The sequence below is a fragment of the Hemiscyllium ocellatum genome, chromosome 1 (assembly GCF_020745735.1).
Source record: "Hemiscyllium ocellatum isolate sHemOce1 chromosome 1, sHemOce1.pat.X.cur, whole genome shotgun sequence".
Lineage (NCBI taxonomy): Eukaryota > Metazoa > Chordata > Chondrichthyes > Orectolobiformes > Hemiscylliidae > Hemiscyllium > Hemiscyllium ocellatum.
Genome location: NC_083401.1, coordinates 138,999,441 through 139,023,716, shown reverse-complemented (window position 1 = coordinate 139,023,716; position 24,276 = coordinate 138,999,441). Strand labels below are relative to the sequence as shown.

General features: G+C 41.1%; 1 protein-coding gene across 1 annotated transcript in view; it reads right to left on the bottom strand.

Annotated features, from left to right (window-relative positions):
* The window catches only part of LOC132816624 (protein transport protein Sec24D-like), a 202,212-nt gene that overhangs the window by 7,757 nt on the left and 170,179 nt on the right, over positions 1–24,276 (bottom strand). The window contains exons 20-22 of the mRNA XM_060826441.1: positions 3,545–3,724; positions 1,621–1,812; positions 31–120 (exon numbers count right to left, since the gene is read on the bottom strand). Of these exons, the coding sequence (XP_060682424.1) occupies positions 31–120; positions 1,621–1,812; positions 3,545–3,724 (462 nt within the window). The remainder of the gene's footprint in view (positions 1–30; positions 121–1,620; positions 1,813–3,544; positions 3,725–24,276) is intronic.

Here is a 24,276-nt window from a genome sequence, read left to right as displayed (position 1 = left end):
ACCTGAGAAATAATGAATATCGCTGCTTACCTTCATGGAATAAGGATTCTGGTTTCTTATGTTGGCAATGATTGACCTAATCTTCTTTGAATATGGATTGTCCAGTTCAGGTAATGAGGTCTGTAACAAAATACAAGTTCTGACTTTGGTCAAAATGTTGAAGAGTATTTTCAGATGATTATCATCCATTTTCAGATGATCATATTAGGTGTATCGTTTTGTGATATGCCATGTCATTTGCTACTTTTATATACAGTTTGCTTAGAAAATGAGAAAGTAGGCAATAATTTCCAACTGATTCCAATTTTCCAATATGAAGTGTAAACCTATGTTAGGGCTCTTACAGTTCAGTGATAGTGCCCCTATCTCTGAGCCAGGAACTTCACCCTGCTGGCCAGTGTATCAGATAGCACCATCCCAGCTTAGCTCATTTCTCTGGAAATGGGAGCACAGGGCTACCACTAAATCAATGAATAACTGAGTTAAAGCCCTATCAAGGCCAATTGTTAGAGGCCCAATGGAATTTTACAGTCAGCCTCTGGGCTCCCAGAGGTATGGGGAGCGGGCAAGTTTCCTGGAGGATGCCTCCTGGTGGAACACTGGGAGACTAGTGCTCCAGACAGACTTTGAGGGTCTCCCTGTTTGCATGGCTCCAGTTACCAAGCACCTTGGGTGTCTCCCCCGACAGAGGTGGCCTGATTGCTGATGGCACTTTTATTTTTCAAATTTAAATATGTTGCAGAGAAAATACCTCAGAATGGTAGCTTTCACTTATCTGAACGGCAGGTTGAACTTCTTCAGTGCTTATTACTGGCCCTTCAGCCTTGACAGCCTGCCAGACATTCCAATTTGACAATGAGCGTGCCCTCTGACCGCTAATGAATCAATATGGGTAAAATCACTTTTGGGTGATAGTTCACCGTACAGTACGTGGCCTGCAACCCAGATCATGCCACCGTCAATCCAAAGTGAAAAATACTGCCCTTGATGTCAATATATGAAATATTTACATAAAATATTTACGTGCCCACTCTTGACTCAACAGATAGACCTCTTTCAGTGACTTGAGGACAAAGTTTGAGGCTGGTTCTGTAGTGCAGTTTGGATAGCACTGTCAGAGGTGCTATCTTAAGGATGAACAGTTAAACTGAGTTCTTGCCTACGTCTAGGTGGATATAAAGACCCTGCAGCACCATTCTAAGAAAAACAAGTAGCTTTCCTCAGCACACTGCCCAATATTTATTCCTCAATTAATATCAGTAAACACGTGGTTATTAGGGCATTATTCGTAACTGCCAGCACTCTCCAAGTGGTTGCAGAGTGTATCAGTAAATCATGTTTCTGCAAATAACTATGGTTTCTACCACATATCTTGTGGGAGTTTTGAAGTGGGGCATGAGCAACTCTGAGAAAATTCTGTTTGAATGATACTATATCTTAATCAGCAATTGCAAACATTTTGGTCAATTCCTACAAAATCAATTCATTGGATTTCTCAAGCCAAGCTCTTCTAATCCTCTCGCCTGCAAAATACAATTAGATTGGTAAATGGGGGAGGGAAACAAGATTACTTTTAGCAATTTCAAGTCAAATGTAAAGTAGTTTTCATGCATAACTTACAAGGTCTGTGTTGATATGTGCAAAGGATGGTACATTGAAGATGCCTTGGATCAGCTCAGGTTGAGAGTTCAGTCCCAGCCACAGGAACATATTTATCCCGTTTTCCAACAAAAAGATTCCTCCATCAGCTAAACGTTCCTCTGAGCAACGGACAGCAGCAGGAAACTCCTCACTATTTACATTCATCTTGTGCTGTTTAAAAACAAAGAAGTTTTCAGCTGAGTCAATAGTTAGCTGGTGAGCATTAGAGAACATAGGAACAGGAATAGACCATTCAACCTCTCAAACTGTTCGATCACTCAATTAGGTTAATGCTAATCTGTATCTTATCTAACAAAAATTCCATTAATTTCATCTTCAAAATTTTCAAGAGACAGATGTCCAGATTTCCATTGCCCTAAGTGTTTCCTGATATCAGCACCCTGAGGAAGCTAACTTTCATTTAAAAGATTACATCCTCTGTTTTGGTCTTCCTTACCAGGTGAAGTAGTTTATACAATTATAGAAGATTATAGCACAGAAGGAAGCCATTTGGCCCATTGTATCCGTGTGCTGGTTCTCTTCAAGAACAATTTACCTTGTGCCACTCATTCACCTTTTCCCTGTTGCTATCCTCTTCAGATAATGATCCACTTTTCTTTTCAAAGCCATGATTCAAATTGCCTCCACAACTCGGCTATTGGATTCTGGATTCTAACCACACAATGCCTAAAAATATTCATCCTCATATTGCCATGGTATCTTTTACCAATGACTTTAAATTTCTGTCTACTAATTCTGAATCTTTTCACTTGTTTCACTCTAATCATCTGATGACCTGTGAACTGTTGGAATCATCTTAATCACCCTACCTTGATCATCTTTTAGCATTCTTAACTCAGGGGAATACAAACTCCGTCTATGTAACCTGCCTTCATAACATTTCTTTTAGCTCAGGCATCATTCTTAATAAGCTGCATTCCTCCTCATCCAATGCCTATATATTATCTTGAGGCTTTTCATTGCTTGCAGCATATGAGATAGAACAGAAACTTCAATACAGATGTAATTCATACAGGAAAACTGTAACTGATAGTTAAAAACTCACCAGCATTTGTGATTCCTCTATGAATTGATTACTTCTTATAAAGCATTAATTTGACTTTGGAGTGTGTTGGAAACGAAATAGAGCTAATTATTGAGGGGCGGCACGGTAGCACAGTGGTTAGCACTGCTGCCTCACAGCGCCAGAGACCTGGGTTCAATTCCCGACTCAGGCAACTGACTGTGTGGAGTTTGCACATTCTCCCCGTGTCTGCGTGGGTTTCCTCCGGGTGCTCCGGTTTCCTCCCACAGTCCAAAGATGTGCAGGTCAGGTGAATTGGCCATGCTAAATTGTCCGTAGTGTTAGGTAATAGGGGCATGGGTGGGTTGCGCTTTGGCGGGTCGGTGTGGACTTGTTGGGCCGAAGGGCCTGTTTCCACACTGCAAGTAATCTTTATGATCTAATTCTTCTGGTTTTCTTCAAAACCTCCTAGAATGAAAATTACTATTGTAGTTTAAAACTGATTTGATCTTGATATTTGCTGGGGAAACCTGGCAACAATTTAATAAGATCTGGCATTTCTTTATCATTTCTAATCATAAAATAAACAGGCTTAGTTAATTATTGTAAATCTAACATCATAACAGCGGTGTCATATTTGTCTGGCTTCAATGTGCAGCTAAATCTAAATTGGTTTTTTAAAGCCTTCATAAGGGAAGGAATCACTCAGTGTACATTTAAGGATCACTCAGTTCCCAGTGGAAGGCAGACAAAAGTAAAACTAGAAGTGTATTATAGTGTGTACTTTGTGCAGAGGGACTCCCTGGCGGAGGACAGAGAAGCACCACCCAAATCATATGTAAAACCCCCCAACTGTTAAAACAGCACTTCTTCACTTACGATAGGTAAAAGCCGTGGATAGAAAAAGGATTGCGTGCTGACCACATCCATAGATGTGACCAATAGTCGTTGGAAAGCTCGTTCATCTGTAGGAAGGTCAGAACTCCCCAGTAAGACATAACTCTTTAAGAGACAGTTCATATAGACTGGCAGCAACTTCATGGCCTCTGGAAGGATGAGCTGGCAGACAAAACAAAAATGCATTTCAATAACAAGGGCTTTGCACACAAAAGAATAGACTTTTATTTCTGTTTAATTAAATGAAAATCACTTTGCAATGTGCAGGTAATATATTTGCTTATTCTATGTTAGAAAATAATATGATTTCTGCTTACAAATTGCATTCTTAATGTTTTACATTAGCAATGATAATGTTTTGAAGTCTGTCCAACATAACCCAGTGCACGACTGAGAGAGTCAACTGACATAGTGAAGAGTGAGGGCAGGAAATATGAAAAACTTCTTCTTGTCCAATCCAGTTTAAGTATCAATCCACCTGTCCATGACTGGAGATGATACATTATTTTAATCAACTGGACAGAAAGCTATGTTTGCTTCAGGCTGAAGTATGGATTTATTTTCTGAAATACTTAGGGTCAGCCAGAATAAACTGAGATGCTTATTTATACCAACCTGTTAAAACACTATCACTTTTCAATACAATTCTAAAATTCAGTGCTTCTCACAGTAAAATTCACATAGACCAATACTCTGTGTGCTATATCCAATGAAATGTGAGTATTTAAAAAAATACATATTTGTATAACACTGGACCTAAGAGAATTAGCTCCAAAGTATTGCAGTTAGATGGCTGAAGAGCATCCAGAGGCCTAGAAATGTGATCCAGAGACATGAGGACCAAGTTTAATTTTGTCCAAGTTAGAGTTTTGAATGAATTAAAATCATGCCTATGGATGGAATCTTGCCATTCGTTTGCTAAGTGACAGTCACAGAGTTTGGTGTCGTAATTCTCAATGTGATGGGGGGTGGGTTTGTATCTGGCCAAACTTCCACTTTATTTGCCGTTTGAGCCCCATTTCCACTCTATCTTACTTGAGCTCTTCTCAGAACAACTAGCCACTCACTGGAGTTCCTGGGAATTGACTCACATCCCTGGTGCCAGCTCAATACTTAAAAAGCCCACTGGGCACCCAGAAAAACACTTTCACTTAGGAGCTGCCCTGCATTATTCTGGACATTTGCCCTAGACTTGGCAGACAGGGGGAAACCCTTGCTTTTGTAGCCATGGTCCTAAAGACCCTACTGGTCCTCTTCCCTCATAAGCAGCAATGAAGGCTACGACACACAAAAGATAGTATCAAGAGTAGAAACTGAAAGAACTGTGGTTGCTGCAAATCCGAAATAAAAACAGAAATTGCTGGATAAGCTCAGCGGGACCAGCAACATTTGTGGACAGTAAGTAGAGTTAATGTATCAGATCTGACGAAGGGTCACCCAACCCGAAACGTTAACTCTGATTTCTCTCCACATATACTGCCAGACCCGCTGAGCTTATCCAGTAATTCCTGCTTTAGTATCAAGAGCAGGCCATTTGAACCCTTGAGCCTACTCTGCCATTCAATATGATCATTGTTGATCATCAAACTTAATACTGTAATCCCTCCCTCCCTCCCAAATTCTTTGGTCCTTTCAGCCAGAAGAGTTGCATCTATCTCCTTCTCTCCTTCTCGAAAACACAATGTTTTGGCCTCAACCACAGGCTCACTAATCTTTGGGGGAAGAAATTTCTCCTCATCTCAGTCCTAAAAGGTTTACTCTTTTCCCTTAAAAGTGACTACTGGCTTTTCACTCCTCCATTATCAGGAACATCCTTCCTGAATTCAAACCTGTCTAGCCCTGTTGGAATTTTATACATTTGTGAGATATCCCTCATTCTTCAAACTTCAGGCAAGACAATCTTAACAGACTCAATTTCTCCTCATACCTCAGTCCTACCATCTCAGGAACCCATCTGGTAGACCTTTGCTGCACTCCCTCTAAAGAAAAATTAATTCTTGCTCAGATAAGAACACGAAAACTGGCCAGAATATCCCAAGTGTGGCCTTACCGATGCCCTGTATACTTTCAGCAAAGTATGCTTGTTGCTATACTCAAATCCTCTTGCTACAAAGGCCAACATACAGTCAGCCTTCTTTACCACCTGCAGCACATGCATTCTTACTTTCAGTGTACAAGGACACCCAGGTCTCATTGAATGTTCTCCTCTCTCATCCCTACCAACTTTGGACTGGTTTCAGAAGCTGCCCTTGAGTTACTGTGTTCACATCCTCTGACAGCAGGCTATTCCCATTGGCTGGGTTGAGACTGCTGACAAGCATGGCAAGCTTCCTCGCTTTGTGTCTATACCAAGTGGCATAGCGGCAGTATTAAAATGAGATACAATACGGGTGTTTAAGGTAAGCACATGAATAAGCAAGGAATGGAGGGTTATGGACCATGGGCAGGCGAAGGGATTGGTTTAACTTGGCATCACATTCAGCACAACATCAAGAGTTGAAGGGCCTCTTCTTGTGCGATACTGCCCTAAGTTCTAAAGAAACTGCTGGACAAACTTAGGTGATCTGGCAGCATCTGTGGACAGAAAGCTGAGATGGTGTTGAGTCCAGGGACCCTTTTTCAGGACAGTCTATGTACTAATATGAGCCAGGTTTGTCTGGATGAGGGGGCAAATTGAGAAATTGTACTCTTGAGCCACTAAATAGTATCAAACTGCAATGAAAAGACTAGTTCCAAATTATGTGACTCATCAGTGGATGTGACAAATGCACACATAGTCAACCCTGCAAAGTGCTCATCATTAACATGTGGAAACATACCAAAATTAGGACAGCCTTTCCTACAAACTACTGAAGCAAAATCCTGATACAGTCACACACGCAAACATATGTAACAGACAATATCCCAGTATTTTTCATCATAAGACAGTGATGTGTCTACAGGAAGGACAGAACCACAAGATATGGCAGTACTGTGGGACATAACCAAAGGGAGATGCCTGGCCACCGTCAGCACCTCCAATCAGAGAAAATCTAATCAGCTATAGTCTTGACAGTATTACCGTATTCCACACCAATCAACATTCTTGAAAGTTAACTCTTGACTAAAAATGTTACTGGATCAGCCATATAATTACTGTGACTACAAGAGCAGAACAGAGACTGGGTGTTTGGTGCTAAGTGACTCATCTCCTGTTTTCCCCTAAGGCTTTTGACTATTTACAAGGCTAAAGTAAGAATTTGATGGAATCTCTTATATTTGCCTGCCTGACTGTAGCTCCAAAATTATTCTGGACGCCAAACGCTACTCAGGACCAAACAATCGGTTTACTTGGCACTCCACTCAACATCTTAAATATTAATTCCTTCCATCACAACACAATATGGTAGTATGTACCATACGCAAGATACATTGCAACAACTTATCAAGGCTTCACAAAAACACAATCTCCACTATATAGAAGGTCAAGGAGGTCATGGATCAAAATCCTAACAGTCCTGAGCTAATAATGCTAACATACACCACACAGACAGCACCAGTTCAGGAAGGCAGCTCACCACTCAATTGCAGCCAGATTTGGGCAATAAATGTGGTTTGCCAAAACATCCACATCTCAAGAATGACTGAAATAATTTGAAGGAACAGATAAAGCATATTATAAAATAAGATCAATTTCAATTCTAATTCTAAAGAAAAAGCAAATTCTTACATTTTTGGCTAAGTCTGAGTTGCATCAAATTTTCTTTTGAAGGGGTTTTGCCGTGGGGCCTAGTGGATTTTCTCACTTACCAAACTGGCCTCATTAACAGCCTACCCTGCCCTTATTGAGTTCCTAGGTCTGATTCCAGCCCCAACTTACCATGCGTGTTCCAGGAATAACTCACTACTCAGCAGGTATCCTGGAACTCACCGGGACCTCCTGTACTGGCATGTATCCAGACAAGCACTCTAGTCTAGAGCTGATATTTGTCCTGGATGTGGCAGAGAGGGGGAAATCATTGCCCTGTTTTATAGTCAAGGACATGGAAATGTACTGTACCCAACTCTGACCAGGGCTCATTCTCTATCACTCTCAATATTGCCTGCAACATTTTCTCTCACATGCTCTCACTGACTCCAACTACTCCACATCTCCAACCCTGAATGCCCTCTGCACTATCCATTCACTTGCCGGGGTGACGTTCTGCTCTCCGTTCCTTACATTGGCTGTGCCGGGATCCTGAGTGAAGGCTATACACTTCACTTGGCTGAGGCCTGCTGACAACCAGAGCAAGCTTCTTGGCTTTGTGTCTATGCCAGTTGGCAAAGCACAACAGCACTAATATGAACCTGGTATCTCTGGCTGATGGGGCAAAGTACAAAAAGGCAAGGTAAGGCAAGACAGGGATGTTATAAGTATCCAGATAGGCTCAGAGTGAGTGCGGGTTGTTACAGCAAGCAAAGAACCTCGAAATGCAGTCTGGTCCAATCCATGGGTTGGGCATATGTCCCCGAGCACACCTTGACGCAGCATTACAATGACAGTCACTGGCCCAGCCCAAGGTGCAACACTGAAGTGCAGAAGTATCTTGTAACTGAATCAGAAATGTGTCGCAGTGATTCGTTAAGGCTGGTAATATATTGGACGCTACTGTCTATGGACATGGGGTACGTGTAGCTGGTGCCTATGGAGCATTCTCTGAGATGATGGAGGCCCTTTGGGTCATACAGCAAGCCTGAATTCACTAGCTATCCATGCTGAATTCAATGTCAAGGGTCCCAAAAACCCAGCTTCTTTGGTGAGATAGGGTGCTGAGTACTAAAAAGGTAAGCTGGGCTGTTAACAAGGTGTTTCACAAGCAATAATTCCCCTTGAATTGGCAATTCACCACTGCCTAGCGAGAAACTCACTACACTACTTGTGAAAAGCATTAAAATGTGGAACATGAAGATTCTGATGGCAAGAGAGGCTTTGCCTGACCTCTCATCCTATTCTAAAAGCACTTCTATAAGCTTTCACCCATAGTTGTAGTTGCAGTTCTTTATATGGCAATACAGATTGTCCAGCAACAGTCTGTAATACTGTTCTGCCAGTCAAGCAATAAAATCCTTTACTACTTCTGAAGACTAACTTATCATGTGATACCCTGACTCAATGGAATGTAATTAACTGGCAGCGGTTCAGCTCTATTTGAAATAATAAACTTCAAATCTGTTCAGTGAACAGTGATAAACTGTATAACTTTATTGCAAATAACACGTCAATGGGAATTTACTCCAAATTCGTTCTGAAAGTGCTTCCAAACTTTTTGGGTTTTTCAATTGCTTATGAAGTTGGATGTTTGGAAATGCTTCGAAACCACTTGAACTTCTTTCATGCTTTAGGACGTTATATGAACCACTTGACCAGATTCTACTCTTGCAACTCTTTTAAAAAAATGGCACTGATTTAAGCAACTGATATGTTTATCATTCATTAAACAGCAAGACCATAGGAGAAGAAATTAGGCCATTCGGCCCATCGGGTCTGCTCCACCATTCAATCATGACTGATAGGTTTTCAACTCTATATTCCTGCTTTCTCCCTGTAACCTTTGATCTCTTTGGCAATCAAGAATTTATCTATCTCTGTCTTCAATTTACTCAATGACCTGGCCTCCACAGGCTTCTGTGGCAATGAATTTCACAGATTCACCAATCTCTGGCTGAAGAAGTTTCTCTTTATCTCCATTCTAAAGGGTCTTCCCTTTACTCTAAGGCTGGTCCTCGAGTCCTCATCTCTTCTGCCAACGAAAATATTTCACCAACATCCACTCTGTCCAGGCCGTTCTATATTCTGTAAGCTTCAATCATATTGCCTCTCATCCTTCTAAGCTCCATTGAGTATAGCCCCAGAGTTCTCAAATGTTCCTCATATCTTAAGCCTTTCATTCCTAGCATCATTCTCATGAATCTCCTCTGTACCCGCTCGAGGGATCAATACATCCTTTGAGGTATGGGGCCCAAAATTGCTCACAATACTCAAAATATGGTCTGAATAGAGACTTATACAGCCTCAAAATTCATCTGTGCTTCTATATTCTAGTCCTCTGAAGTTGACTGACATTGTATTTGCCTTCCTAATTACGGATTCAACCTGCATGTTTACATTAAGAGAATCAGGACTTGGACTCCTAAATCCCTTTGTACTACAGATTTCTGAATTTTCTCCCCATTTAGAAAATAGTCCATGCATCTATTCTTTCTACCAAAGTGCAAGACCTCACACTTTCCCACATTGTACTTCATCTGCCACTTCTTTGCCCACTCTCCTAACCTGTCTAAATCTTTCTACAGCCTGCCTGTCTCCTCAAAACTAGCTGTCCCTCCACCTATCTTTGTATTACCTTCAAACTTAGCCAGAATGCTGTCAGTTCCTTCATCCACATCATTAATGTATAAAGTGAAAAGTTGTGGTCCCAACACTGACCCTTGCCAAACACCACTAGTTACAGGCTTCCATCCTGAGAAGGACCCTTTTATCCCCACTCTCTGCTTTCTGTCAGGCAGCCAATCTTCTATCCATACTTAGTACATTGCCTCTAACACCATGGGTTCTTATCTTACTCAGCAGCCTCCTGTGCAGCACCTTATCAAAGGCCTTCTGGAAGACCAGATAAAACAACATCCTTGGTCTATCCTGCTTGTTACCTCCTCAAAGAATTCTAACAGATGTTTCAGGCATAACCTCCCACTTGCAGCGTGGGTTTGTACCTGGGACTTCGATGTTGTGGCCATTACAGAGACGTGGGTAGAACAGGGGCAGGAATGGCTGTTGCAGGTTCCAGAGTTTAAATGTTTTAGTAGGGTCAGACATGGGGGTAAAAGAGGGGGAGGTGTGGCATTGCTTGTCAAGGATAGTATTACAGTGGTGGAAAGGACGATGGAGGAAGATTTGCCATATGAGGTAGTTTGGGCTGAGGTTAGAAATAGGAAAGGTGAGGTCACCCTGTTAGGTGTTTTCTACAGGCCTCCCAATAGTCCAAGAGAAGTAGAAGATAGTATTGCGAGGATGATTCAGGAGAAGAGTGAAAGTAGCAGGGTGGTTGTTATGGGGGACTTTAACTTCCCAGATATTGACTGGGAAAGCTATAGCTCGAGTTCGTTAGATGGGTTGGTGTTTGTCCAATGTGTGCAGGAGGGTTTCCTGACACAATATGTAGACAGGCCAACAAGAGGTGAGGCTATACTGGATTTGGTTCTAGGTAATGAACCGGGCCAGGTGTTAGACTTGGAGGTAGGTGAGCACTTCGGGGACAGTGACCACAACTCGGTGACTTTTACTTTAGTGATGGAGAGGGATAAGTGTGCACTGCAGGGCAAGAGCTATAGCTGGGGGCAGGGAAATTATGATGCGGTGAGGCATGACTTAGGATGCGTGGATTGGAGAAACAGGCTTCAGGAGAAGAACACTAATGATATGTGGAGATTGTTCAAGGAACACCTATTGAGTGTCCTTGATAAGTATGTACCAGTCAGGCAGGGAGTAAAGGGTCTTGTGAGGGAGCCGTGGTTTAATAGGGAATTGGAATCCCTTGTGAAAGGGAAGAGGGCGGCCTATGTAAAGATGAGGCGTGAAGGTTCAGTTGGGGCGATTGAGAGTTATAAGGTAGCCAGGAAGGATCTGAAGAGAGAGCTAAGAGCAGCGAAAAGGGGACATGAAAAGTCCTTAGTTGGTAGGATTAGGGAAAACCCAAAGGCTTTCTAGAGGTATGTCAGGAACAAAAGGATGACTAGGGTAGGTATCGGTCCAGTCAAGGATAGTAGTGGGAAGTTGTGCGTGGAGGCGGAGGAGATTGGTGAGACACTAAATCAATACTTTTCGTCAGTATTCACTCAGGAACGGGACTCTGTTGCTGGTGTGAATATTGAGTCACAAGTGATTAGAATGGATGGCCTTGAAGTATGTAGGGAGGAGGTTTTGGGAGTACTGGAAAGGATGAAAATAGATAAGTCTCCTGGGCCTGATGGCATTTACCCTAGGATCCTCTGGGAAGCTAGGGAGGAGATAGCAGAGCCATTGGCCTTGATTTTTATGTCGTCATTGTCAACGGGAATAGTACCAGAAGACTGGAGGATAGCAAACGTGGTCCCCTTGTTCAAGAAGGGGAGTAGGGACAGCCCGAGTAACTATAGGCCAGTGAGTCTCACTTCTGTTGTGGGCAAAGTCTTAGAGAGAATTGTAAGGGATAAGATTTATGAACATCTGGATAGGAATAATGTGATCAAGGATAGTCAGCATGGTTTTGTGAAGGGCAGGTCGTGCCTCACAAACCTTATTGAGTTCTTTGAGAAGGTGACTAAGGAGGTGGATGAGGGTAAAGCAGTAGATGTGGTGTATATGGATTTTAGCAAGGCGTTCGATAAGGTACCCCATGGTAGGCTAATGCAAAAACTACAGAGGTATGGCATTGAGGGTGCATTAGAGGTTTGGATTAGGAATTGGCTGGCTGGAAGGAGACAGAGGGTAGTAGTTGATGGACTAGGTTCATCTTGGAGTGCAGTTACTAGCGGTGTACCACAGGGATCTGTTTTGGGACCGTTGCTGTTTGTCATCTTTATAAATGATCTAGAGGAGGGGCTTGAAAGCTGGGTGAGCAAGTTTGCGGATGACACAAAGGTCGGTGGAGTTGTGGACAGTGAAGAAGGATGTGGCAGGTTACAGCGGGATATAGATAGGTTGCAGATCTGGGCAGAAAGGTGGCAGATGGAATTCAATGTAGCTAAGTGTGAAGTCATTCACTTTGGTAGGAGTAACAAGAAGATGGATTACTGGGCTAATGGTAGGCTACTTGGTAGTGTGGATGAGCAGAGGGATCTTGGTGTCCATGTACACAGATCTCTGAAAGTTGCCACCCAGGTAAATAGTACTGTGAGGAAGGCATATGGTGTACTGGGCTTTATTGGTAGAGGAATTGAGTTCCGGAGTCCTGAGGTCATGTTGCAGTTGTATAAGACTCTGGTGCGGCCTCATCTGGAGTATTTTGTGCAGTTTTGGTCGCCATACTATAGGAAGGATGTGGAGGCATTGGAACGAGTGCAGAGGAGGTTTACCAGGATGTTGCCTGGCATGGTAGGAAGATCGTATGAGGAAAGGCTGAGGCACTTGGGCCTGTTCTCATTGGAGAAAAGAAGGTTTAGGGAAGATCTGATAGAGGTGTATAAGATGATTAGGAGTTTAGATAGGGTAGACACTGAGAACCTTTTACCGCTAATGGAGTCAGCTGTTACTAGGGGACACAGCTTTAAATTAAGGGGTGGTAGGTATAGGACAGATGTTAGGGGTAGATTCTTTACGCAGCGGGTTGTGAGTTCATGGAACGCCCTGCCAGTAGCAGTGGTGAACTCTCCCTCTTTATGGTCATTTAAGCAGGCATTGGATAGGCATATGGAAGTTATTGGGCTAGTGTAGGTTAGGTAGGATTTGGACGGCGCAACATCGAGGGCTGAAGGGCCTGTACTGTGCTGTATTTTTCTATGTTCTATGTTCTATGATGAAATCATGCTGACTTTGCCCTATTTTACCATACACATCCAAGTATTCAGAAATGTCATCTTTCACCAACGAACTCCAAAATCTAACCAATGACTGAGGTCAGGCTAATTGGCCTAAAATTTCCTGTCTTTTGCCTTACTCCCTTCTTAATCATGGGGGTTACATTAGCAATGCTACCATAGCTACTATAGCCTACACCATCTCTTCAGCTATCTCCTTCAGAACTCTAGGGTGTAGCCCATCTGGTGCAGGTGATTTGTCCACGTCTAGACCTTCCAGTTTTTCGAGCAGCTTCTCCTCCTTGGTGATGGTCACTGTACTCATTACTGCCCCCTCCCCTTCAATTTTCTGGAATTTTTGTGATATTACTTCATGTCTTCTACCATGAAGACTGAAGCAAAGGACTCATTCAGTTCCTCTGTATCTTTGTTCCCCATTACAGATAGAAGATCTTTTATCCGAACATCCAAAAACCGAAAAGCTCTGAAATCCAAAGGTTTTTTTGTGAAGCTTTTTCTCATTAACAAGGTTGTTTGGCGTGCAAAGTTAACCCAGTCGACACCCACTCAATGCTTGTCACTCATATACAACATGATGGGGGCCAAGCACCACCCTTCCTGGTTCTTACTTAGAAGTTTGCTCATCCGGTTAGATTTTTAAAAATTTCACCATTAAACAGTCATTTATTCTGAAAACCGAAAAATTCAGAATTCCAAAAATTAGCTGGTCCCGAGCATTTCGGATAAAGGATCATCTATCTGTACCAGTTCTCCAGCATAATGTTCCAGCAGGCTAATGTCAACTTTCACCTCTCTTTTTTTGCCCTTTATAAATCTAAAAAAATCCTTGCAATCTTCCCTAATATTAGTACATGCCAGTGTCTCTCACCATTTGTAATGGGGCAGCATCACAATTAACAGGTTTGAGTTTCTTGGATTAAGTAGTTCAGTGCAAGAGATTTCTAGATTTCACTCGATCTTGCCTACCACAGTTGAAATTTCAATAAGTTTTGATATATTATTCGGTTAGTGAAATAGATGGAAAATAAGTGCACAGAAATCATTCTTTCCTTGGCATTTAATACTGTTTAATTTGTGCTTGAACCACATACTATTAATAATATTAGAACTAGTGCTGGTAACAGAAATGTTGAGAGCTCAGAAAATCCCTACTCAACCATAGAACATTATGCTGAATGCATTCTTTGTCACGACTCGTCATCAACAATTGCGGAGTGAAGTGTTGGATAAAGGCTTTTATATACTTACTAATGATTTTTGTCACTCATTTTCAAATAACTCATGTGGTTAAATGACAGAACCAATTCCAATAGAATAATTAATCCTATTTCCATTCCTTGCCTTTGACTATTCTACACTTCAGGCCAAGACAAAAAACATAGTTGTCATTAATCTCAAGAGGGCTGGAATACAAAGGGAATGAAGTTGTGCTTTAGTGTTTTAGAGCCTTGGTGGAACTGCATGTGGAGTACTGCATTCACGTTTCGGCCCTGCCCTTCAGTAAGGACAAATTAGCCTTGCGAGGAGTACAATGCAGATTTGCTGGAATCAAACTTAAATTTCGAGAATTAAAGCTCGGGGACAGGTTTTATCATCTTGTATTTCTATTCAGAGAACCCATACAGTGTGGAAACAGGCCATTTGGCCCAACAAGTCAACATTGACTCCCCTGAACAGTAATCCACCAGACCCAGTCCCCTGCATTTACCCTGATTAATGCAACTAACCTACACATCCCTGAACACCAAGGGCAATTTAGCATGGCCAATCCGCCTAACCTGCACATCTGTGATTGCCGGAGGAAGCTGAGCACCCAGAGGAAACCCATGCAAACATGGGGAGAACGTGCAAACCCCACACAGTCACCAGAGTCTGGAATTGAACCCGGGTCCCAGGTGCTGTGAGGCAGCAGTGCTAACCACTGAGCCACCGTGAGGCTATTTTATCAGTATAACGCGAACTATATAGGCACAATGCTGTCTTTAAGCAGAATCACGTAGGAATTGACTGACCAGTATATAGTTTTTTGGAAGGTATCAGATTTAATGCTGTTTTTTCCATTATCTTGCATATCATAGCAACAGAACATATAGAAATGATACTACGGATATTTTATACTTGATGAAAACTGGGATATCCATGCTCAGACTGTTCCTTGATTTCAATGCATTTTAAGGTTAATGAGTGGGAAACTAAAATCACAAAGCAATGATGTATGGAACTGTAGAGTTTGATAAGTTTACGTAGCTTTCTCTTCTAGAGAATACGAAGCAAATGCCTCTTTCAGATTGTGTTCAGGTTCAATTAAAGAATTAAGAGAATGAATGCAAGTCTTCAGAATAAAAGGAATTCAATGTGTGAAAGATCTTTTGACTCTTCAATTTTCAGTGTTTGTGGATTTCTGAGGGCGAAATCATATTTAATCACATTAAAGGTTTTTTTTGAGGATGTAGTAAATAGGTTGGGTGAAGGGGAATCTCTTGATGCGTTATACATGGATTTCCACAAGACACTTGCTAAGGTGCCAAATCAATCTTATTAAACAAGACACAAGCACATAAAATAATAGATAAATTTGTAGTGACATCAGAGTGAAACAGTTGAAAGGCAGATTGTAAACAAAGTTACAATCACGCTAAAGGTAATAATTAATCCAGTCCTGGTAATGAGTATCCTCGGTTACTGAGGGAACAAAAACTCTGATATCTTTTAATCCTCTTTGGACATGAGAGTGGTGTCAGAAATAGAGGAATGAAAATATTCACACACTGTTCAAAATGGGATGGATAAACATATTAACTACCGAACCCTATTAAATTCTTTGAAGTAATGTTGTTGAGGAGGTAATGTTCTTAATGATATTCTCAACATCCTTGAAGCAAGTAGGTGAGTTTATGATGTTGAGAATGTACAAGATACTTGGCATTGTGAGTAAGGACATTGAGTACAAGAAATCAAAATCAAATCTTTACATATCACTGGCTTGGCCTCAGCTGGAATATAAGTACAATTCTAGGCACCATACTTTAAAGAGGTTGCCAAGGCCTTGAGAGGGTGTTGATGAGGTTTACCACGATGAATCACAGATGTCATCTCTGAGAATCCTCATGTATACCTCCAATCCATTTAAAGGATACTTCTGCACTTCAATTTGCACCTTGGACTGCATTAGTAACTGTTTAAACAATGTTGCTGCAAGCACACTATGGGCTGAAGAACATGCATCCAGCATTTGGGTGATGAGGCTACACCTCTGGGTACTTGACATACTGTCATACCGTTCATTCACACTCCGCCTACCTGAGTGCTCACAGCAGCCCTGCCTTGCATTTCCTTTTTGCATTTTGCTTCCTCACCCAGATAAATCAGATTCATGCCACTGCTGATGTACCTTTCCACTTACCAAAGATACAAAGCCAGGAAACTTGTCCTGGTGGTAGCAAATCAAGGAATACCTTTCAGCCAGGGTGTCCAGGCACAATAACTCAAGGGCAAACTCCTTTACTGGCCCATAGGTCTGGACGTGATCAGTCCGATGCTGGTGGGGAGGTTCCCGGGCTAGTGAGTAGGCGGCACCACAAACTGTCTTGTGGAAAGCTTTAAGAGTTTTTTTCTTCTTAAAGCACAGAAGGTTAGGGAGAAACTTAAATAAGGTTTGAAAAATTGTGAGGATTTGATAGTGTATGTAGGAAGGGAGTTACAGGTAGATAGGTTAGTGAAGAAGGCATTTGGTATGCTTTCCTTTATTAGTCAGAGTATTGAGTACAGGAGTTGGGAGGTTATGTTACAGCTGTACAGGACATTGTAAGGCCACTTTTGGAATATTGCATGCAATTCTGGTCTCCTTCCTAATGGAAGGATGTTGTGAAATTTGAAGGGGTTCAGAAAAGATTTACAAGGATGTTGCCAGGGTTGGAGGATTTTAGCTATTGGGAAAAGTTGAATAGGCTAGGACTGTAGAGGTTTATAAAATCATGAGGGCCATGGATAGGATAAATAGACAAAGTTTCTTTCCTGAGGTGGGGAGTCCAGAACTAGAGGGCATGGGTTTAGGGTGAGAGGGGAAAGCTATAAAATACACCTAAGGGGCAACTTTTTCACACAGAGGGTGGTATGTGTATGGAATGACTGGCCAGAGGAAGTGGTGGAGGCTAGTACAACTGCAACATTTAAAAGGCATCTGGATGGGTATATGAATAGAAAGGATATGGGCCGGGTGCTGGCAGGTGGACTAGATTGGGTTGGGATATCTGGTCGGCATGGACAAGTTAGGTCTGTTTTGGGTGATTTACATCTCTATAGCTCTATGATATATTGTCTTTAAAAAAAGGCAAGAAAGACTAGAGAGGAAATTATTTTACACAAAGTTCTTTTCCTCTGGAACAGTGATGGAAGTAGATTCCATAGAAAATTTCAAAAGGTAGAAGTCACGTACTTGATCAAATTGGGATATTTCTTGCAAACAGCCTTTAAGGATTCTTGTCCAATTTTAGGATATGTAGAAACTCCTACCATTTATTTCCAAATGATTAGCTACTTTACACTCAAACTCTGCACTGTCCTACTTTTCTTTAAATGGTTGTTGCAGATGCTTAGAATCTGAGCAACCTACTAACTACCACTCAGTAATCTTTGCAGATTTCCATCACATCTCTTTCAGTTTGATCCTATTCTTAAGTCCTTTACTTAGCTGCAGATGGAAGAAATATCAGAGACTTTATTTCTCATTTGGATACATATTTGCTGAGTGACTATCTGTTAACACTATTGTGCAACTGCACCTTGACTGTCCTAACCTTTAAACTCATTTCCAGTTCACTTTTGTTAGCTTTGCCTTCATATCCTTACTATTACCTTTATTCAAGCTTAAAGCACTAATCTTTGATTCACACTTCTTCCCTTTAAACTGAACATGAAATTCTATCACGTTCCAATTGCTGTCATCTAGAAACTCCTTCATCATGAAGCTACTGATTAATCATTTCTCATTGTTCACCACCAGCTCGAGAATAGCCTGTTCCCTTGTGGGTTCCAGAAAACTCTCGTCTAAGGAACTGTTCCATGCACGCAACTAACACATGCAGACAAATGGGAAATTTAGGAAATTTGGTCGACATGGGCAAGTTGGACCGATGGGTTTGTTCCTCATTTTTCAGGCTGTGGATCCTCTGCGACTCCTTCGATCAGTTATTGGAATCCTTGTCTTATACCACCCATTTATTTCTTCCTGTATATTCCTTCTGACAGAGTAATGACTGATAGATAAGCCTAAGACAATTCCCATAAGTAATCCCCTACCTTTCTTATTTTTTAATCTTTACTCCAAGTGATTCTACATCTTGCTGTTTTGAGCTAAGGTCATCTCTGTTTACTTAATTAACTTAATTAACAGAGATACCTACTGCATTTTCTAGCTTGCTTTTTTCTGAAAGGTCAATACACTTCAATATTTAGGCCCCAACCTTGGAGAGTCTGTAATCATACCTCTGTAATGTCTATCAGGTCATATATATTTATATCTATCTGTGCTAGTGTTATGAAGGTGTAAGGGTTACTGTACCTTTAACAGCATTAAAAGCTAGCAGAACTATCTGATACAGCACCAAATGTTCTGAACAAGATATAATATAACCTTTTGGTTGATCAACTAGATTAACCGGTTGCCTGGAGACGACAGAACAAATTCAAATTTGGCCAATCAGTTTCAATTATACCCTGAAAAATACCAAACTCCAATCCAGTTTGAATTTAGTATATTGACAATCTTAAAAGCACAATCTGATGTTTTGGGGGTATAAGACCGGGCAAAGCTGAAAGGAAAACTGCCAAGCCACCAGCATCTGCAGACTGCCCGGAAAAAAATAGCTCTCTTAAAGATACCTTTATCGATCAGTAACCTGTGAAACAGAAATCCCTAAGAAGAAAAGACAACCAAGGAAGGTATATGAGAAGATTCAACATCTGGCTGGTTTTGAAAATTTGAATTTTTGGTAGATCATAATTGGGGTTTTATCAGACTAGTATTATAGAAGGGAAAGTAAAAGATAGGTTAGAAGAAGGAGTTGTAAATAGTTGTCAGTTAATTATTCTCTGTTATTCGTTAAGAAATAAAGTTGTTTATTTTTACTTTAAATAGTTCTTGGCCTCTCGAATTTTCTCAGATTACTGCATGGGATAAATCTTTTCTATGTTGCTGGTTTACACCTTCATAACGCTAACAATTTATCCATTATGGTATAATATTGCCTGCATTCAGTTATAAAGCCCTTAATTCTGTCTTTTTACTGTTTGTGAAATTGTATTCTTATGCAATTTTAAGTTTGTACACTGTCCCCGTCTGACACCCTTCAGTTATCATTACGCCTAATTGCTACCCTGATGTAAGACCTCATTGCCTCCCTTTGATTTACCACATCTCCTCTCATGATTTTTTTTTCCCCACCATAGTTTTTGGTATTTTTTTTCTACTTTAACAAACTATTTTCAATGCAGTTCTGATTTGCTAGCAATACTCTGCAAAGCAGATGGAGTACAAATTAGTATGTTCACAATACCAAATATTTGTACTTACAATATACTTGCTGAGGTACATTTTTAATGTTTGCTAATCAGCCAATTGTTTAAGCTCCCCAGCCACCTATGGGTAGTTGCTAATTGCTAATCCATTATATTCTGCTTGAGCTACAAAAGGATTAGTATAAACTCACTTTGGATTTGGGAACAGAGTTATGGATTCAATCACGATGATGATTCAGTTATATTCTGTTCAAGTGAAAAATGAGCCTTGGATTTGGCTGTTAAACGGAATGAATCAGGCAACAACTTGGAACACAGAGTTTACAATTATTTCCAGGACATTTAGTTGGCCCAAATCCCGTTCAAGCCAAAGTCAACGGTTTAGCTGGATTTAGATTCATGGGGGTCACTCTATTTGTAACTTCAACTGTCACTCTTGCATACCTAAAATGTGGCTACCATTTCTCTGAAACACTTTTCTTGCAGTAGCACTGGTATAATCCCCAACATAGCTTAGCATGTCTTTTTAAGAAGAAAAAGACTAAGTAGAGGAATAAATGGTTTACTTGCCAGTTCTATACAAGATCTTTAATATAAAGTGAACACCATTCCAAATTGACAAAAAATGAGATTTCAGTCCAGTGCATACAAATTCCTACAGTGCTGATGGGCAATATGTTAGAATGTGTGTGTTCCCTGCATCTTTGAAGAACACTCTTAAGAACATTGTTGCGACTGGTGTTACAAATCACTATCAATCACAAAACATTCTAATATGTACCAAGATGCATATTACATGTCTGCGCTTACTTCACTCTGACTTTGGCTGATTAACTTGGCAATACAAATTTTTGCTTGCTTTTTTTTTACTTGTAGCTGATCATTCCTCCAAATTTTTCTGCAGCCACTTATATACAACATATTAAAATGTCAAATGTATGTTCACAGGATGATTAACGTGTCTCAGCTCAAAATTAGCTAACTGAAACCATTGTAACCATGAAAACGTCTTTGACAATTCCAATTCAATTCTGTTATTTGTGTTTTTGCATTAAAACTCATGTTCAAAAGGAAATGCTTTTAAATAGTATTTAATTATAACTTCAATGAAAATTGTAAATAATTCAAATTATGTCACAGGGCTTGCAACAATGGGATTTGGAACAGTGGAGATTGTGGGATGGGCTGTGGCTGAAAAATTGGGAAGGAGAGCGGAGTTTGCATGTTGCTGCTTCCACACTGCATTGTATCTAACCAGCAGAAGGGAAAGTGGTTAATAGCTCACCTGTTCTCAGATTATTAGAATGACGATAATGGTTAATAGAGGGTGCCTGTATCCCACTGCTGGAATTCTATAAAGAGTGGGTATGAAGTTTGAGATGTGCAGTCTCCTTACCGGCTCAGAGATGGGAAGAAGATGCCAGCTGCCCTATAAAGAGTTTCCCCGTGCAACAACCCTGATCCCACCACCGAGGTCACTCCAAACTTCCCCTCCTCAATGCAACTTACCTGACTAGCACCAGTGACTCTCACCATACATACTTTACTGCCAGGATAACATCCTGGCCACATGGTGGCTCAGTGGTTGGTACTGTTGCCTCACAGCACCAGAGACCCGCATTCAATTCCAGCGTCTGCATGGGTTTCCCCCGGGGGCTCCAGTTTCCTCCCACAGGGAAAGATGTGCAGCTTTCTCAGATTGGCCATGCTAAATTGCCTATACTGCCCATGGATGTGTGGGTTAGGTGGGTTGGTCATGGAAAATGCAGAGTTACAGGGATAGGGGGTCGACTCTAGATGTTATGCTCTCTGGAGAGTCAGTGTGGACTTGTTGGGCCGAATGGCCTGCTTCCACACTATAGGGATACTCTGATCAATGCAGTTCAGTAACTACAGCTGTGATCAAAGTATTGCCAATCCTCTAATTGGTGGTAATTCTTTAAGGGATGTAGCTCTCCCTCCGAGAAATGGGGGCCCCAAAGCCAGCTCACTAGTTGCCGGATGAACTTGAAATCTGGTCACAGCTCCTCTAAATGGCTGAGGTGAAATTGCCCTTGACTTTCTGGCTAGTCATAGGGACCACTCTGACAAAATTCCAGTCATTTCTTCTGGCAGTATAAACAGAATCAGTTGATGGTTCATCCCAACCTTGATGCTTTGCCTCAACTAATGAGAGTTCACTTGCACTGAATCTGCATTCACATAGCATTAATGCCGATTTTCTTGAATTCACATTCTTATGTATTGTCTTGATGAGTGAGCACAAAAAGCTAACGCGTTTTCTCAGCAATAACTAGTTGATTTGTGTGGGGCTGGGATTTTCAAAGTGCCACAGGACTGGGCTTTGGAAGTTGTCTCAGAGGTCTTCTCATGGCTCCAGGACAGATCTGAACTTTCAACAGGTCAGCAGTGGGTAAGATACATGGAAACCACTTGGCTCCAATTAATGGCCCCTTACATTGCAGAACGGACTAACTTTTCAAAATATTTCCTGGCAAGCCCAACTAATCATGTGAATGACAGCATGGTAGTCAGGTACATTGCAGGGTTCAAGCAAGTTTCTCTGGAGGTGTTTTTGTGAGGAAACAGTGGGGCATACCAGCAACAGCACAAGTACTGGCCCTTACTTTGTCATGCTTGCCTCATCCTAACTCCTGGCCTTCAAACAGCTGACTGCTCAAATTGAAATGGCTACTTCCACCTCCTGAACAATTAGACAAACTAAATATGAAATCACATCTTAAGTTTGGGGTCAAGCATCAGAATTCATCCAAATTTCATGTTGCCAATGCCTGAATTGTAAGTCTGGTACTGATTTATTTATGAGGCTATCTTAAGAAATGAATAAAATCAGTTATACAACATTATTTTGGAAAGTGAACATGTTGGAAGTAAGCCTAACCCATGACGACATTTATCCTGTCTTGTTCAATTAGATTTTTTTAAACAAAATAATATTTAGTAAAGCTTTATTCTTGAAAATTCTTGAAGCAATTAGTAAAGATTAATCCAACACTATATAACATTTCTAAACACTTAAATCTTTGGCTTTTCAATAGTCGAATGCTCACAACAGTCCTTTTGGTTACTCTAGTTGACAGAAACATGTTAGTTTTAAGTTTATGTTTCTTCAATTCCATATTCACCTACTTACAAATATGTACAGGGAACAGGAGAACTCTGGTTCCAATACCCTGCAGAAGTTAATAATTCTGTGCCCTAATAAGGTTAGAATGTTGAGAGAGTATACCTAAAGTCATCAGAATACTTTTCCAGAGGCGCCAAAACAAAATTGAATCAATGTGTTAAGTTTGCTTTGGTTGACTACAGGATCACTTTACAAATGAAAACAACTAAAGCAATTTGCAATAGTTTTGGTTTTTCAGCTATTTGTCATCTTTATATTTGTCTACATTGTGCTTCAGCATAAACCACATTTGTTCATATTCTAATATAACTGGAACCAAAGTAAATCTTATTCTAAGATCCAAGATAAAACATCTTGGTGCACGTATAACATTAACATTCTGCTACCCAGAACTGTTTAATTACATATTGAGTTGCACAAGCAAAGGCCTCTTGCCACTAACAACTCTCTTGTATTGCTATAAAGAGACACAGATTCAAAACTTTTTGTTTCACACTCAGCAAGACTGGCAGATAATAAACAAGATTTTGAAAGGGAACACCAATTTATACAACAAGAGAAGAGAGTGCTGATTGGTGGAACCATTGATGGTGTGGAATGTAGCAAGAACTATGAACTGGTAACCTTAGCTGATTAAACACAAATCAGGCAGGCACACTCAGGCAGTCTTTGCATTAAAATGGAAAATGTAATATTGGCAGTCTCCAAAACCTTCTCCTCAAGGAAAATGATGCAATATGATGCAAGCTGCAAATGTGTTGCTGGTTAAAGCACAGCAGGCCAGGCAGCATCTCAGGAATAGAGAATTCGACATTTCGAGCATAAGCCCGATTCCTGATGAAGGGCTTATGCTCGAAACGTCGAATTCTCTATTCCTGAGATGCTGCCTGGCCTGCTGTGCTTTGACCAGCAACACATTTGCAGCTGTGATCTCCAGCATCTGCAGACCTCATTTTTTACTACAATATGATGCAAGGCTTACTTTGTGGGCGGCACGGTGGCACAGTGGTTAGCACTGCTGCCTCACAGCGCCTGAGACCTGGGTTCAATTCCCGACTCAGGTGACAAGACTGTGTGGAGTTTGCACGTTCTCCCCGTGCCTGCATGGGTTTCCTCCGGGTGCTCCGGTTTCCTCCCACAGTCACAAAGATGTGCGGGTCAGGTGAATTGGCCATTCTAAATTGCCCGTAGTGTTAGGTAAGGCGTAAATGTAGGGGTATGGGTGGGTTGCGCTTCGGCGGGTCGGTGTGGACTTGTTGGGTCGAAGGGCCTGTTTCCACACTGTAAGTAATCTAATCTAATATGGACAAATGGCATTTGTCTACAAAGAACAGAATCCTATGTGTGAAAATATGCAGCTTCTAGCACGTGCAAATGATTTACACTGGGAGACTGACTAATTTCCAATGTAATACTTAGTATAGTCAGGATAACTTAGTAGATACATGGTATTTAGATGTTTTCAAGCACAGGCCAGTTGACTACAGTCAGCATGCTATGTACTGCAGTGTGTTCA